Source organism: Carassius gibelio, chromosome B19, assembly GCF_023724105.1.
Source record: "Carassius gibelio isolate Cgi1373 ecotype wild population from Czech Republic chromosome B19, carGib1.2-hapl.c, whole genome shotgun sequence".
Lineage (NCBI taxonomy): Eukaryota > Metazoa > Chordata > Actinopteri > Cypriniformes > Cyprinidae > Carassius > Carassius gibelio.
This window is the reverse complement of record NC_068414.1, coordinates 11,974,457-11,991,227: the sequence shown is the minus strand read 5'-3', so window position 1 is coordinate 11,991,227 and position 16,771 is coordinate 11,974,457. Positions and strand designations below refer to the sequence as shown.

Here is a 16,771-nt window from a genome sequence, read left to right as displayed (position 1 = left end):
TATATATATATATATATATATATATATATATATATATATATATATATACACACACACACACACATTTTATGTTATTAGTTTTTATTGTGTTTACAAAGCTGCATGTTGTTGGATGCATAAAAATAAAAAAATAGGTGCCAATGCTTTAATTTTTAGTTTTAATATTTTTCTTAAAAAAAAAAAACAAGACATTGCTGTTTAAACCAGAACTGTAGTTATTTATTTTACTAAACTTATGATGTACTATACACTTTTCTCATCAAACAAACCAGAGCTAATTTCATTCATACACATCTACAAATCACATACAGTCATAAACTGCATTCTTAAAAAAAAAAAAAAAAACTAATGTTACTATTTTTAATTCACCCTCAGTTAACTAATACTGGGTTCTTTGTGATATAAACAAATAGTATATGATCAGAGGAGAGCACATGTTCTCAGTCCATCTCCTCATACTGATAAACTGGCTCTGGGAGGAAACATGTCCCGCTACAGGTGACCCCGTCCCAGGACTCGGGGGGCTGGAAGAAACACCCCATCAGAGCACTGTACAGCTCCTCACTGCGCTCCATAAACCTCTCATTGACCTCCATCACATTTATCTCACAGTCTGGATCTGCAACCCAGAGAGAAACACATCATTTGGTGGAATCAAGGCTTTAATGTAGTGTGATGTGAAAATATGACGTCTGATCTAATATGCAAATAAAACCTACACTCTAGGCCATCATCTTCAACCATCTCTTCAACCTGCAATAAAAAGAATAATAATATAAAGTGTATTTGTACACAGAGGCAAAGGATACTGGATATACTGATAAAGAATCCCCTTCACCTGTGCGATGCTCTGTGAAGGATCAGTGTAGCTGTAATCATAGCTCCAGTCATATGTAGACTGTGGGTAATAATACTGGTTCAGATACAAGATATGGCTGTTGTAGCTTTCTGCATGGAACTGACAATTTTGGTTCTCGGGCGACTCTTTCTTATTCCTTAGGATTAGACATATCAATGTTACATTTTTGTGATCTTTAAACAGTAGTGTATTTGTATCAAAAGCACAGTTAGAGTCAAGAATAAAGCGAGAGGAATGCAACCACACTGTTGTGAACGTCTCATCGTTTCCTCTCCTCACAAACACTCACAGCTTCTTCGTAGCCAGACTGAGGCGTAAAGGTTTCCTCCCGAGTCCCGAAACACCCTGGAGTTCAGCCAGAGCCCGCTTCTGCTCCCTCTCGCTCTCGAAGCTCACGAAGCCACAGCACCTACAGAACAGACAACAGCAACGCACTGAGAGCACCGGGAAACCTTCCCACGGGAAATCATTCATGAATCCTCACTTGGAGTATCCCCCGCTGTCCAGAACGATCTTCCCACTGCAGCAGGAGGGAAAATGATAATGAAAGAACTCGTACAACATGCCGTCGTCCACGTCTGGGGTGAGGTCCGAGACGAAGAGGGAGAAAGTCGAGCTGGGAGGGAACCACAGTGACATTTCACTTGCATTTTTGGAGGGTAGATAAAGAAAAACGTGTAACTATGAAACCAAGTGACACAGTTGTACTAGACCAGTGTGAAATAAAAAAATATATTCTGAACCCACAAACTGAAAAAGTCCAAATGTATTTCGTTGTGGCCCACTCTGCCTTACAACAGTCAAGAACAGAGTAACTAGACACTACTAAACCCAAAGTTAAAACAAGGGTGATGTAAATACATTGCAACGTTTTAGAAATCCAATTCTTATACTACAATTAAACCCCGAGTTTAAAAGCATGTCAGAATTAATTTAATTTCCTGAAGCTGAATGTGTCCTCCATACAAATACAGTCTTGCGATGATATATTAAGCTTCACTTCTTCTTTCTATCCACACGGGAAGTTCTCTGAATAGTTGGCTGCTTGAGGAACTAGATTGCAGCAGTCATTTCAAATGCAACTTTAACCCATTCAGAAACATAAAAATCATTTCTTACCAGCTTTCACCTTGTTTGCTGTAAGTGGCACGACTCAACTTGAACCTCTTGGGCTGTAACATCACATCATAATGAATGGTTACTGCATGACATTTTATACAGTATGAACTGGTGGACACTTGAAGCAAGCACGACTTGTGAATAATTACAGGAGCGGCGAAAGGCAAAGGTTTTCCGTTCACTTTCCGGAGACATCTCTCTACTGAGGTTTCATCCATCAGCTCCACGAAGCCATAGCCTGCATTTTGCCTGAAGAGATCAACAACAACCTAACACTTGGTTATTAACAGATAGACAGACAGACAGACAGACAGACAGATAGATAGATAGATAGATAGAGACTTCACCCTGTTATTTTGTCTCGGATCAGTCTGACTTTCAGCACTGTTTCTCCCATTTGAGCAAAAGCTCTGAGGATAAACTCTTCATCCATGTAGGGCTCCAGCTACACACACACACACACACACACACACACACACACACACACAGTATGTTTATCAGTGTACACTCTTTAAACATGTCTTTTTTGTCTGCTGAACTCACGTTGCCCATCCAGAGGCTGTTCATTTTGCGTTCATGCGTTCTTTGGGTTCATTCAAGCTTTTTGCTGTTTCTTTATTAATTTCGTAGAATGCGTTTCCGTCGAATTATTAATTTCCCCCCCAAAACCGGCGTTTCTTTTTAATTTATTGGGAGGATACAACAACAAATTTAGGTACTCACAGCACGTGCAAGTGTTTATAAAAACTTATGTGGTCCACAGCGTCACCTAGAGGCGAGAACAAGAACAAGTCTGTTTATATATAGGTGGATTTTTGACTTTTAAATGTTTTACTTTATATGTCATATTTATGTTATTTTTTATGTATAACACATATTTTTTAAATCAAATGGATGATATAAGTACTGTACGCTACAAAAGCTGTATTGCCTCCTCTTTTCAGTGGAATCAAGTTACAGCTGCTGAAATTGTAATGGGCCCTTTTCTCATTTCCTTCACTCCCTCGCTTGCGTATTAGAAGAACACCTGCATCAGCATTTTATTTATCTATTTTTTTCTCACCAGGATGGAGCACATTGTCACTGTATAAAAAATATTTTTATACGTTCAGCGTCTTAAATGTAGCACTAAAAAGATCAATTTTCATACTAGCTGTATAAACTGAAACATAACAACGAAGAGAACAGGTTGCAAAAAGTGCAATAAAATTCACTATTCCATTCTGAATTAGCATGCGTAAAGATATTTATTGTTTTCTGTATATTCAACCTTTTCTGTTGTGTTTCGGTACTGACCAGTTTTTGGGCATCGTTTAACATTAGCTGAAATTGTGAAAATACATACAAAGATTCTAGTGCATATTTCGGATAAGGCAATACAAACCTGAATTTGCACCGGCTCATTTGAACGGCTCATTATTATTAAAATAATCGTCTGGATTTTGAGGGACGTTATACCTGCTCTTCCTCCAAATTAATCAACGTCACACAAAGCTGTCAGTAAATAGGGATTGTGGCCATGAAGTTGTCATGTACTCTATATTTTTAAAACCAGTCTATGACTTCAGCTGGGTCCAAGACACTACTTTCATTCTTGAATATATATCAGATCTGTGGAGTCAGTCCCTTTCATTATTGGACATACCCCCTTGAAAATATTGTCACAATAACTTATTTTGTGATGAACATGTTGATCTGAGTTACTCTGCATGGAGGCTGCAATCTAGTTAAGATCAATTTGCCAGGACCCTGAACAAAACCTTTGGAAAGAGCCCCTTCCTCAATCTGGTCAATGGTTTAATGGACATTTCAGCATTTATACAAATACCTGCTCCTTGTACCTTAACACCTGTGTTTTTTCTCACAGCCACACGAGGACACAAGACATCGCTGTTATCATATAAATCAATGCACTTTCCCAATCAATCTACCTTACACAAAAGAGTATAGGTTGGTTATTTTGATCAAAACATACTGGAAATGTACATGATTTTCCATTTTAAAGTCTAATGTCAAAATATAAATAAAGAGCCTATAAAATTTGACTTTAAAATTTAAGCAGTAAAGCAAAGAATGCAACCTTTAAGATTATTATTAGCCTAAATTAAACTCTAAAAATAGATTTATATATAAAATGTTCAGGAAGCAGAAGTAGAAAGCAGCAATGCCGTGCTGGCTATAATAAATCAGAACTGTTTGTGCTGTTTAACTGGACATGTCTCATATTGAGAGATAAGAGAAGTATCAATGAACAGTAAATAATAAAAAGGGAACAATAAAAATGTTATATTGTAAGCCTGGAGAATTCAACCTGATCCTATATATATAGTAATTAATGTAATATCTTTCTCAATTTAAGCCACATTTTCAACACATTTCACTTCACAATTTACATTTAATACATGTAATTAACAGGCAAGTGAATCTGAGCTAATTCTTCTGTTTCAGGTCCCTTAATGTTACAGCGTCAGTGAGAGTGCAGAGCTGATAGTGCGGATGAATAATTAACTACAGCTCCCTGATCACGTGTCAATATATCCTCCTTCAGGTCCAGGTCCAAAGATTATACGCAAAGGAAAAATTAAAGTGCAGTGGTATTAGACACTTCATTTAATGTCAGTCTTGAATTACACATGATAAACACTAAACCAGTTAATATGACATTACTAAAAAGAACATCATTTGGTGTTTATGAGGTTTAAGGTAAAAAAAAAAATTAAAAACGCGTTGATTTTTACATCAGTCATCGGTCTGAGAAGCGAGGTGTGCTCTGATTGGCCAGCTATACAGTGCATTGTGATTGGCTGAATGCCTCAATGGTGTGACGGAAATGTTAGGCCTCTTAACATATTGTGATGCCCTGTCCGGCCAGAGCGACGAGACATAAACATTAAACCCCATTATAAACATGAGATAAGCATGATTTCTAGTTGTGTCCTCTTTTGTAAGGCCAAACAAAGTAGTTTCGCTTTCAAAGTTAAAACACACTGTATCTATACGACATGGCAGCAGCAGCAACAATACAACGAGAATAAAAGGTGCCTTTTTCCTCAGCGTGAACATCTGGGCGGTGTTATGCAAATCCTCCCACATGCTGATGTAGATATGTGGAGGCATTTGAGAGTTAAGTCTTTGCAACTTTACAGATCTTCTTCATGCGCCAAGAGCTTGTAGCACTCCCAAGAGAAAGGAAGAATTGAAACCGCATCATATGACCCCTTTAAACCACTGAGCACTGGGGTCTTTGTTCGTATCTTCAATCCTGATGATCACATACTCCAGCAAGATTTTACAATGATTCAAAGAGCATCCTGAGCTTCAGTGGAAGGAAGAAGAGTTTCTGAGACTTTCCCTGATCAGTGCTCAAATAGCTTGAAGCATTATTTTATATTATGTATTATAGTATAACACATACGACAACCAATTGCAGATGAATCCGCAAATAACAATGCATTTTACATTTGTTTACAATAATTTATGGAAATATACAATGCATTACAACATACATTATTTATATCTTTATAATGCATTATACAGGTTTCAAGCAGTGTTACCAAACTGTTTTACCTTGTTTTAAAATTTATATTTGTCATTTTTGCTGTTATTATGACAGCACAGTGAAGTGTCAGAGAGAAAGAGGCGGGATTCGAACTCGGGACACAATGTAGCGCAATTGAGCTATATTTTACGTTTTTAATAAAATTCCTACAGCTGTTTTTTGTTTTTGTTTGTTTAGATTTTTTTTTTGTAGGGTTGAATTGCGTTATTTCAGATTTTTGGTCCTATCTGTATATTAACTGTTTATTTAAAACAATAAATGAACTGTCACAATCAAGCAGAGAGCCATAAAAACTGGGCTACTAAACATAAAATTAATCCGAAATACATTTAACACTCATAAACCTATATTAATCTGATTACCATGAATATGTTGGAATTTTTTTATTATTATTAGCTGCAGTTTTTGAATAAATGTACATTCCCAGCAAATAAATCTAACCATCAACATAAAAAGAACCATACTGAAAATAATTTTTTCTTGCACTTTTTATTTGACCCATACATCACAATGTCACCATCTTCTTGGAAGACAACAGCATTTCTTTCCCTAATGATCATTCTTTTATTTTGGCCAAAAAGGGCGTTGGTCCTAAAGCAAAGCAGTACAGCACAAAGAGACCACAAGAAATCATTACAAACAATACAACAGAGGAAGATTCACAATCATTTCATGAGCCAGCCGTCCGTGCCTGCAGGTCCCACATCCTCAGCTTCGACCGCAGAGAACAACACACTGCAAACAAGACCAACTGGGAGCAGCAGACATTACCAATACCAGACGAAATGAATTAGATGTGGGACCACGACTCGTATCAAGATCGTAAGACTGTGCCAAGTATACAGTATAAAAATTAAGTACCAATATGATCAACACAACATGCTAGAGGATAACCTGCTGGAAATGTCAATGCTACAACCTCCAGTGAGCTCAGTTGGATGGCGACAGACCCTTGATGGAACAGCATGCACATGTGAACTATGGCGTATGGAGTGATTCGGCTACTAGATGATGAATTTCGTGGTTGCAGCTGAAGTACGGAGTTAGTTAAGAGCTCAGGGGGGGGTTTGCATTGCTGATCACACACACACACCAACATTTAGTGCATTACCAGAAAGAAATGAGATGAAGTTCTGTGGCATTCAGGAATGTGTTGGAGTATATATTTTTTAAAATGGTGCCTTTTTTTGTTGCAATTTGAAATGATCTTCATGACATTTTAGCATAATTATCCTTATAGCGATGCAGATCAATTTAAATGTAAAATAGTAGTATTATATATACTACTAATACATTAAAGGTTAACTGTCATGAAAGAAATATCCCATTGCAAACAATAAATCGTATTTTTTACTGCCAAATATGATTTCTATTTTGGTAAAACATGACCAAATCATTGAGGAATTTATCCTTATAATAGATTTTCAGATTCTTGGATATTTCAGACTTTGGAATAAAGTTTGTACCCAGAAGACGGAGGAAAATGCTTGCATGGAAAACTCATTCGTACAGACATTTATTGGCACAGTTTGATGCAATGGAACGTTTTTCAGTCCCTGACTTTGGGAATGTTAAATGGAAATCTGTCTCGGAGAGCATACCTGTGGTTTTTTAACACTGCTAAAACACACAATACAAAGCAGTGTGCTTAGTATAGGATCTGATGCAGCTGCTTCACGTCATGCTGGAAATTAGGGCCTGTGTTTTTAAGGTACCAACACATAATAAATTTCCGCCCATGGAGAATTAACCTTTTCTAAATGATTTATCAGCACTAAAAGTGGGAATATATGCAGGTCGATCTGATTCACCTACTGGACACTAAATGATTGCTGTGTTTCTTGGACTGTGCATTAGTTCAGTCTGGAATAAACATAGGGTTGCTGCCCAGATTAGGTGACCTAATTACTACACATCCAAGAGCTCAGATCCAAACAAGATTAAGACAAATTAGTGGCGTTTAAGGAGTCGGAACCAAAGAGGACACAAAAGGATCCTTAAAACAAAAGCATGAAGGAATGAAAAAGTAGAAGGGTCTCGGTTTGAGGGTAAATATGGTGGTACAGAGCCAGTGTGTGCTTTTCTGTTGATTGTGTTTGGCATGTGGCATGGCATTGAGACACGGAAGGCAGGCGCCGCCGGCGGAGCAGAGGGGGACAGGCAGACCTCTCTTTGGGAATGTGGACATGGAGCAGGGAAGGGAAGAGGATGATGGTTGCTACCAGTTTTGGCTCTCAGGCAATCTTCAGAAACTGTTCCACTGTGTCTGCCTCCACCGCCTCAGAAAACATCTCGTAGTTCTGAAAGAAAGAGGAACGCAACACAAGTATGAGTTTCAGCGTATCTACGCAGACCTCAAACTACTGCCTCTGGGAAAAACTTAATGTTGAATATCTTTGAACAGTTGCTGGTAGTCATTGACTTCCATAGTATTTGTTTTGTTCAAAGTGAACATTCTTTAAAATATCTTCTTTAAAGTTCCAAAGAAGAAACAAAGTCACACAGGTTTGGAATGACATAAGGGGGAACATGATGACAATATTTCCATTTTTCTGTGAACTTCCCTTTTAACAAAAGCCATCATACCGGTATAAAACAACATGAGGGTGAATAAATTATGAAATCACAAATTCACCCATTTCTCCCAAAATACACAAGTTAAAACTAGGAGAAAAATAGAGTGAACTTAACAGTAGCCTACACAACGATTAATTGAATAAAATGAATAAAATATGAATATTATAAGAATGAAACGCATTGTCAATGTGACTGATGATATCAGTGTGTATTTAACAAATGTATTTTTTGCTAGAAGTTAATTGAAATGTCTGAAACATAGAATAGATTTTATGTGGTTTTAAACACTGGAGTGTTGTGAATTTGGGTAAATAATGACAATTTTGGTCTGTTAGTCACACAAACCATAATTGTTTGGTACTATGGCTTTGTTTTGGGAACGTTTTCATTTACTTTTAGAACATGGGACAAAATTGAAAAGGATATTGTTCAAACATCTCTGTTCAGTTCAACAGAAGTCAGTCAGTCATGATTGACTGTAATGAAATGAATGTGAATTTAAATTTTTAAAGGCAACTATTGCTTTAAAGCTTTAAGTTCAAACCAAAACCCCCTGCTGTCAGTCGTCCTTACCCCACAGTACTGGTCTTCATTGAATATCTGAGGTGGGATTGCCGTGGGGTTGCCCGATTTACTCCTCATCTCATCCCGAACATCACCACCCACCGAAATGTCAATCAACTCATACTTGATGCTCTTACTTTCCAGAATACGCATGACCTCGGCCTGCTGAGACTTGACCTGAGAAACAAGGACGATGGTTAAGGTCATGCAGTAAGTAACTGTGCTTTTATTTCCTGGAACTGCTCTTTTGTTAAATAACTGAAATGAGCTACTATAAAAATTGACAGGTTAATATCAATAAAATTGGAAATCATATTTACACAACCTTCTGAAAAGTCAAGTGATCTTGTGAGTACATTATGGAGGAAGTTTCTGTACTTGTATCCATGCTCAGTCAAAGCAATCCTCTCATCTGGTCTTTTAATGCACCAAATTAAACCATGCATTGCATGAATAGATGTACTTTGCTTTTAAAAAACAGTGGCTTTTCGACTACAAAATGCTGAGTTGATGATTAATAATGAAACACGACATGACAAAGCTATATTCAGGAAGTTGGGTCATATCTGCAGAAGCCACACCTTGAACAAGACAACAGTTAAACATTAAACATTAGCCTGCATTAAAGTGGTAAAAGATGACATTAGGGCTTAATAGTGGATTTCAATGCAAATCTCATACATTAAACAAGTTTCCAACAATTATTTCAGCATCTGCACTGGTTGACACATTATTTACCATTATGATTTAATACTGCAAACTCTCTCCTCTTCTTATTTTATTTCATTTGCTATGTGTGTGTGTGCATTAAGCATTAGTTGCAAGCGCGATTAATACTAAATTTGAGTGTAAATTGCAACATTAAAAGAAAATTCCATGACATCATGGGTGATCATGTGACTTCAACATGGTGGCACCCATGAGGGGGAGACCCCACTCCATGTAGAATCGTTTATTTTAATAACATTTCTCAAGTGTTGTTCATCGCGTAAAAATTAAAAGTAAACAAATACAGTGCACTTTCAGTATTGTATGCTTTGCGCTTGATTTATATATAGAGAAAAACAACAAAATCAGTGAGTCACTTTTTCTTTAAATTCATAACAGATGTGCACAGACTCAAAGCTGCAATGCAACTATGTAGCGTGCATTTCATCGATTCAATCCAATTTGCCACGATATCGTGTACAGGTTTTAAAGAGATTTTATTTACGCGTAAAAAAATAGTTTATAACCGCATACTAATGCACCGTTAGTGAGAGAAGAACTACATTCAATATGACTTCCGTTATCAATCCAATGCACATCATCCTTCTTCAACATCACTACAAACCACTACGCTTTGCAGTCACTTAAAACGTTCGAGTGGCACAATAATCTCTTGGTAATGCATTCCTCACTCCTAAGCGTTCTATGCATCAGCGTTTAGATGTGCTAGATGCATTGTAACGGAGCAGCTGGGTGTGTCTAGAGCCTAATCCTCCATTTCATCAGTGTTTAACCCTGCATTCTTCTCATGCATCGCCACAGGTTTATCTCACCTCTCTCGATGCAGTCACGGTGGTGTAGTACAGTTTGATGCCCATAGCGTTGGTCGTGAAGTCCCTTTGTGTTTCTGGAGGCGATCAGTTCCCGTTCTGTGGCTCTTCAGTAGCTGTTTTATCACAGTCAGACAGACACCCGCTAGTCACCCATTTAAAGAGACAGCGCCTTATTTCTACACAAGGAAGTGCGCTGAAGATTAAATTGGCGGCATTTTGTTTCCCTCATGACCTATGTAATTAGTTAGTGTAACAACAGTTATTAATAACAATAGACGGCATATTTATTTTTGTCTTTGTGAATTATTTTCTAAAATTTGTTATTAGCAAATATGGCTAAAATTCTTGAATAGAATGCTTAAGCCTGTTTTGCATTTACGGATTCTCTGTTCTATATTAATAATTTCATTCAAAAACTTCTGTCATAATTGTTTTTCATCCTCAAGTTCCTTTCTTGTGTTAAACGTAGATATTTTGAAGAATGTGGGTAACCAAAATATCGGCTTTCATAGTAGCTTTTTATACTGTGGAAGTCAATGGGGCTGTAAACTGGTTGATTACACACATTATACAAAATATCTTCAAAAGAAAGAAACTTTGGTTTGAGACAACTTGGGTTGAGGGTGAGTAAACAATGACAGAATTTTCTTTTTTTCCTTTTTTTATGATCTGTCCCTTTAAGATATGCATTGCCACAGTCCTTCTTGTTAAAATGAAGCACAATTCCATAAACAAAACAACTCAGTCATAATGACATCATCATGTGAACTCTTCGCCCACTTCATCTTATATTCTGTTCTTGTCAGTATGTGCTTAGTTTAAATAATCAACACCTTTACCGAGATTTTATGCTGATTATCGAAAACAACATTTGTAGAAAGATCAACATGAAATTCTTTCTTTTCACATAAATACTACTATTACTACTAATAATAGTTACTCTGAACTGATATTTACTACTAAACTACTGACCTTTTCTGTCAAAAACACATTATAACTAACAAGGAAAACAGGATAACAGATGAACAGATGTGTACATTGACCCGAATGCCCACGGTAACCGTTCTGAAAGAGGAAGTTCCTCCCTCAGATAACGTTTATCATGTGTTCTCAGTGGAGAGTTTGCATCACACATTTTCCAGGAAACTGTCAACCATTTCCTGTTGTACAGTCCACACGGGACATTCATGTTTTTTGACCTTTTCATAAATGTGCCAACAAAACTATTTTAACCTAACATAGAGCTGACCACGCCAAAGAAAACACAAGAGGGCAGCCTCAGACTGTGTGTTTACTCTAATCACATGATCATCTCCAAACAGGGTGGCCATTCTCTCATAGACTGTCTTATGGCCCAGATTTACAAGATATAGGTATAAAAGTACCTACATAACAATTAAGTGATCGAAATGTGCCATGAATGTGCAGCATTTTGTGTAGCATACTACAATGTATGCTATACATAGTATACATAGTAGTATGCTACAATTATAAAATGTGTATTATTTTTTTTTTCCCAACTGTTATTTGTTTAGAGGGATTCAGGTTCACAGTTCTTTGAAGTTAATGGTCACATGACATGCATAGATATTATTTCTAGTGTTCTAGTGTACAAAAATGCGTCAACAAAGGAGTTGGTTTTAAATGTTTATTTTCAATCATTACGTTCTAATGAACATACAGGTGCTGGTCATATAATTAGAATATCATCAACAAGTTTATTTATTTCACATATTCCATTCAAAAAGTTAAACTTGTATATTATATTCATTCATTACACACAGACTGATATATTTCAAATCTTTATTTCTTTAAATTTTCATGACTTTAACTGACAACTAAGACGAATCCCAAATTCATTATCTCGAAAATTAGAATATTGTGAAAAGGTTCAATATTGAAGACACCTGGTGCCACACTCTAATCAGCTAATTAACTCAAAACTCCTGCAAAGGCCTTTAAATGGTCTCTCAGTCTAGTTCTGTAGGCTACACAATCACGGGGAAGATTGTTGACTTGACAGTTGTCCAAAAGACGACCATTGACACCTTGCACAAGTAGTACAAGACACAAAAGGTTATTGCAAAAGAGGCTGGCTGTTCACAGAGCTCTGTGTCCAAGCACAAACAATGGACAAATATTAAATGCATAAACCAGTCTGAATAAACTATATCTTAAACTATATCTTAAAATAAATTTGGAGGTAGGCTGAAAAAGCCAGATTGGGAAGTTTTAAGTAGTTGTGAAGTCTATTCTTGTACACAGATATGGCATACTCATGGCAGTACACATGAAATGCATGTATATATTTGTCAATTAACATTTGGATAAGAAATCATGTGTCTCATCATCACCAATGTTATAATATGGCTTTGATTTGCATTTGTGATGTTTCCACATATATTGATCATCATGTAAAGTCACTGTCTGTTTCAGACTGGATGAGAGAGAGCTGAAGTCACTGGTACAGTAGCAGATCATTGTATGAACTGGGCATACATGGAGGCTGTTTTCATCCAGAGACAAATATCTCAGACACTCACCTAATTTTGCATTGCTTCATTCCATGCATACTTTAACACAACTATCCTTGTCTTTTCAATTTGAGTTATATTCATAAAGTAATTACTTCTGTACTTGTCATAGTAACATTTAATGAATGTAATATTTATGTGATCTTCGATATAATTTTTTGAGTATAATTTTAAACAGTAAACATATTTAAAGATAACATGTTAATATTAATACACATCAGAGGACTGTCAACATTAAAGAGTGTTGTTAAATTATTGAAATATTAACTTTAATTAATCTCAGAGGTTATTAATTTCAGTAAGCCACAGGAGAACAGAGTTAGGCTGACAGAGAAACATTTGGGTTTCATTGTATGTAATAGCTGTAAAATGTGGAAAACAATTTTGAATAAGATGTTCAAATGTTAAACATTATTTACACAGTGGATCATTATTCACTATTCTTAAACATGACATGATGAGGTTGTTGTTCAGTGCCTATGGTCAAAGAACAGACACAATGTATGCTTAGACATACAGATACAATGTATGCTTATGATATTCATTATTATTATATTTATTATTAGTAATTCTTTGTCAGATCGTCTAAACCGTTAAGCTCTGTATTTGACTATTAACTCAATGCAATAAAGAATAATGTGTCCATTCAAAAAAAGACTGTTCATTTAAATATAAAAAATAACTCACTTGTTGTTTCAATGTTGCATGACTCACTCTGTATTCAATTCAATTCAAGTTTATTTGTAAAGCGCTTTTTACAATAAAAATCGTTACAAAGCAACTTTAGAGGAAATTATGTTTCTACAACGTTTAGTAGTAGTTTATAAGTGGTGACTGTCAGTTTGTGCACGTATGACAGGATTTTTAGAAAAATTAATACAAGACGTAGTCAGCCAGACGATGAACATTATTAATATTATTAATAATTATTATATGATGCAGTCACACTTGTAGCAATATTTGTTAGTTCTGTTTGTTGATTCAGGGTTAGCATCGTCTGAGGTCCTCTGAGGGTCAGCATCATCTCATCTCAGGTGATCTGGATCCAGACTTGAGTTTGTGTAAATCCTAGTTACATAGAAAACAAATAGAGACATCCTTAGCATAGCTGCTGATCCAACAAAATCAAATCAATTAGTGTAACCCAAGCTAACGAATAAAAAATGCGCATTTGATCAGATGCAACTATACTCACAATTTAAGATACATTATTCAAATGTTTGGCGAAAGTGATGCTTTTTTAATGTAGATTTAAACAGAGAGAGTGTGTCTGAACCCTGAACATTATCAGGAAGGCTATTCCAGATTTTGGGAGCCAAATGTGAAAAAGCTCTACCTCCTTTAGTGGACTTTGCTATCCTAGGAACGACCAAAAGTCCAGCGTTTTGTGACCTTAGGGAGCGTGATGGGTTGTAGCGTGGTAGAAGGCTAGTTAGGTACACAGGAGCTAAACCATTTAGGGGCTTATAGGTAATGATAATTTGTAACTGATACGGAACTTAATAGGTAGCCAGTGCAGAGACTGCATTTATTATATATATATATATATATATATATATATATTCTTGACCTGGTAAGGACTGCTGCATTTTGGACTACCTGTAGCTTGTTTATTGACGAAGCAGGACAACCACCTAGAAGTGCATTACAATAGTCCAGTCTAGAGGTCATGAATGCATGAACTAGCTTTTCTGCATCAGAAACAGATAACATGTTTCGTAGCTTGGCAATGTTTCTAAGATGGAAGAATGCTGTTTTTGTAACATGGAAAATATGATTTTCAAAAGACAAGTTGCTGTCTAATATAACACCCAGATTTCTGACTTTACATTGTTAACGCACTCTGTTAGCTTAGATAATTTAGAAGTTTCACCTGGTCTCGTTGAGATATATAGCTGAGTATCATCAGCATACCAGTGGAAGCTAATTCCATATTTTCTAATAATATTACCAAGGGGCAACATGTATGTTGAAAATAGAAGGGGACCTAGGACGGATCCTTGTGGCACTCCATATTGAGTAAATATTGTGCTATGGTGGGGCCTGAAACCTGAAATTCTTCATACAGATCATTTTTACGCAGGAAGGTGCTCAATTGAGCAGACACAACTTTTTCTAAAATTTTAGACATAAATGGAAGATTTGAAATAGGCCTATAATTTGCCAGTACACTAGGATCTAGTTTTGGTTTCTTAATAAGAGGCTTGATAACCGCCAGCTTGAATGGTTTTGGGACGTGACCTAAAGTTAACGACGAGTTAATGATATTGAGAAGCGGTTCTTCGGCTACAGGTAACAACTCTTTCAGTAATTTAGTGGGTACAGGATCTAATAAACATGTTGATAAGTTTATTTAGCTCTTCCTGTCCTATATTTGTAAAGCACTGCAGTTTATCTTTGGGTGTGATGGATGAAACTGAAGTGTTAGATGCTGTAGAATCTACATTTGCTATTGTATTTCTAATGATATCTATTTTATCAGTGAAGAAATTCATAAAGTCATTACTATTTAACGTTGGTGGAATATTTGAATCAGGTGGCGTCTGGTAATTTGTTAATTTAGCCACGGTGCTAAATAAACACCTTGGATTGTTTTGGTTATTTTCTATGAGTTTGTGTATATGCTCTGCCCTAGCAGTTTTTTTTTGAGCCTGTCTGTAGCTGGACATACTGTTTTTACATGCGATTCTAAAAACTTCCAAGTTAGTTTTTCTCCATTTTCATTCAATACTATGAGTTATTTTCTTGAGAGAGTGAGTATTACTATTATACCATGGCACAGTACGTTTTTCTCTAACCTTTTTCAATTTGATGGGGGCAGCAGCTTCTAATGTATTAAAAAGAAGATAGTGCCCATGATAAGGTTAGGCGTGAAGCACGACCGCTCTGGGGCTCTCGTCTTGCTAACGGCTATAAGCTAAGATCAAACTAAAACTACTGATAGCGAGGCGCTCTGATTGTTTTTGTTGTAGAATATGAGGATATATTCACACGTTATATAAACGGAAACAATGGTCTATAAAATTGATTTTTAAGTTGAAAATAGACGATAAAAAGAAAATAGTGACGGAGCTCAAACGCAGTAAAGATGCCAACAACAAACAGGAAGTCACTCCAGGGACCGTAGAAGATACTTTAAAATCTTAGTAATAGGATAAAATATGTGACAGAAGTAAATGTGCATTTATGATAATAAATACACTGATAGGGCTGTGTAGGCTGGTAAAACCTGGTCATAAAACAAAAAAGATTAAAGAAAGCATGACACAGGATTCTCACACCGATTTTATTAAGACAAAGATAAGTTTGTAGTGGTTTGTTTCAGGCTTTGTATACAAATTGTACTAGTCAATTGTACTCTCTCCAATGACAACTAGGTAGTCTATAATCAAAGCAAACTATTAAAAATAGAGCCCCACAAATGAAATATATAAAAAGCGAAATACACCAAACAGTAAAAACTATATTATCCTAGATACTAGATTAGCCTAGATAGGTTAAATTAGCTTATTGATTGTTATTCTGTGTGCCTGTAATCAATCAAGCAAAACCAGAGATGTATAGTAACGAAGTAGAACTACTTCACTACTGTACTTAAGTACTAAAAGGCGGTATCTGTATTTTACTACAGTATTATTTTTTCTCCTACTTCCACTTTTACTTCAGTACATATTTTCGATGAGTTTAATACTTTTAATCCGTTATTTTTGTTATGTGCTGCATCGTTACTCGTTACCCACATTACCACAGCCAGAACTGTAGATGGCAGGTTTGATGAAGCTGGCACATCATTGAGCGAATCAAGCGATTAAGAAGACGTGCTGACTGAACTGATGTGAAGAGAGAGATGAACACAGAGCCGAGCCAGATAATGACTCGTTCACGAGTCAAGAACCGGATCACCAGTAGTTCTTTCTGACAGTTCGATCCAATAAACCGGTTGAAGAAAACAGTTCACCGGTTCTTTTGCGCTCGACGTAATGGCATCATTGACGATGATTGCAAGCCTTCGGTCTAC

At 36.3% G+C, this 16,771-nt stretch overlaps 2 protein-coding genes across 2 annotated transcripts; both read right to left on the bottom strand.

Moving 5' to 3' along the window:
* Positions 1 to 64: 64 nt before the first annotated feature.
* On the bottom strand, positions 65 to 3,021 carry trnau1apa (tRNA selenocysteine 1 associated protein 1a). Its single transcript, XM_052584992.1, has 9 exons — positions 2,522 to 3,021; positions 2,326 to 2,423; positions 2,128 to 2,227; positions 1,979 to 2,031; positions 1,344 to 1,475; positions 1,149 to 1,268; positions 839 to 995; positions 720 to 753; positions 65 to 619 (listed from the first exon to the last, which is right to left on the bottom strand). Exons 1-9 carry the CDS (start codon positions 2,543 to 2,545, stop codon positions 441 to 443), a joined length of 897 nt encoding a protein of 298 aa, XP_052440952.1. The 5' UTR covers positions 2,546 to 3,021; the 3' UTR covers positions 65 to 440.
* Positions 3,022 to 6,007: 2,986 nt separating this feature from the next.
* LOC127979259 (SH3 domain-binding glutamic acid-rich-like protein 3) lies at positions 6,008 to 10,394 on the bottom strand. The gene is made up of 3 exons (XM_052584583.1): positions 10,220 to 10,394; positions 8,688 to 8,855; positions 6,008 to 7,837 (listed from the first exon to the last, which is right to left on the bottom strand). Exons 1-3 carry the CDS (start codon positions 10,262 to 10,264, stop codon positions 7,772 to 7,774), a joined length of 279 nt encoding a protein of 92 aa, XP_052440543.1. The 5' UTR covers positions 10,265 to 10,394; the 3' UTR covers positions 6,008 to 7,771.
* Positions 10,395 to 16,771: the final 6,377 nt, after the last annotated feature.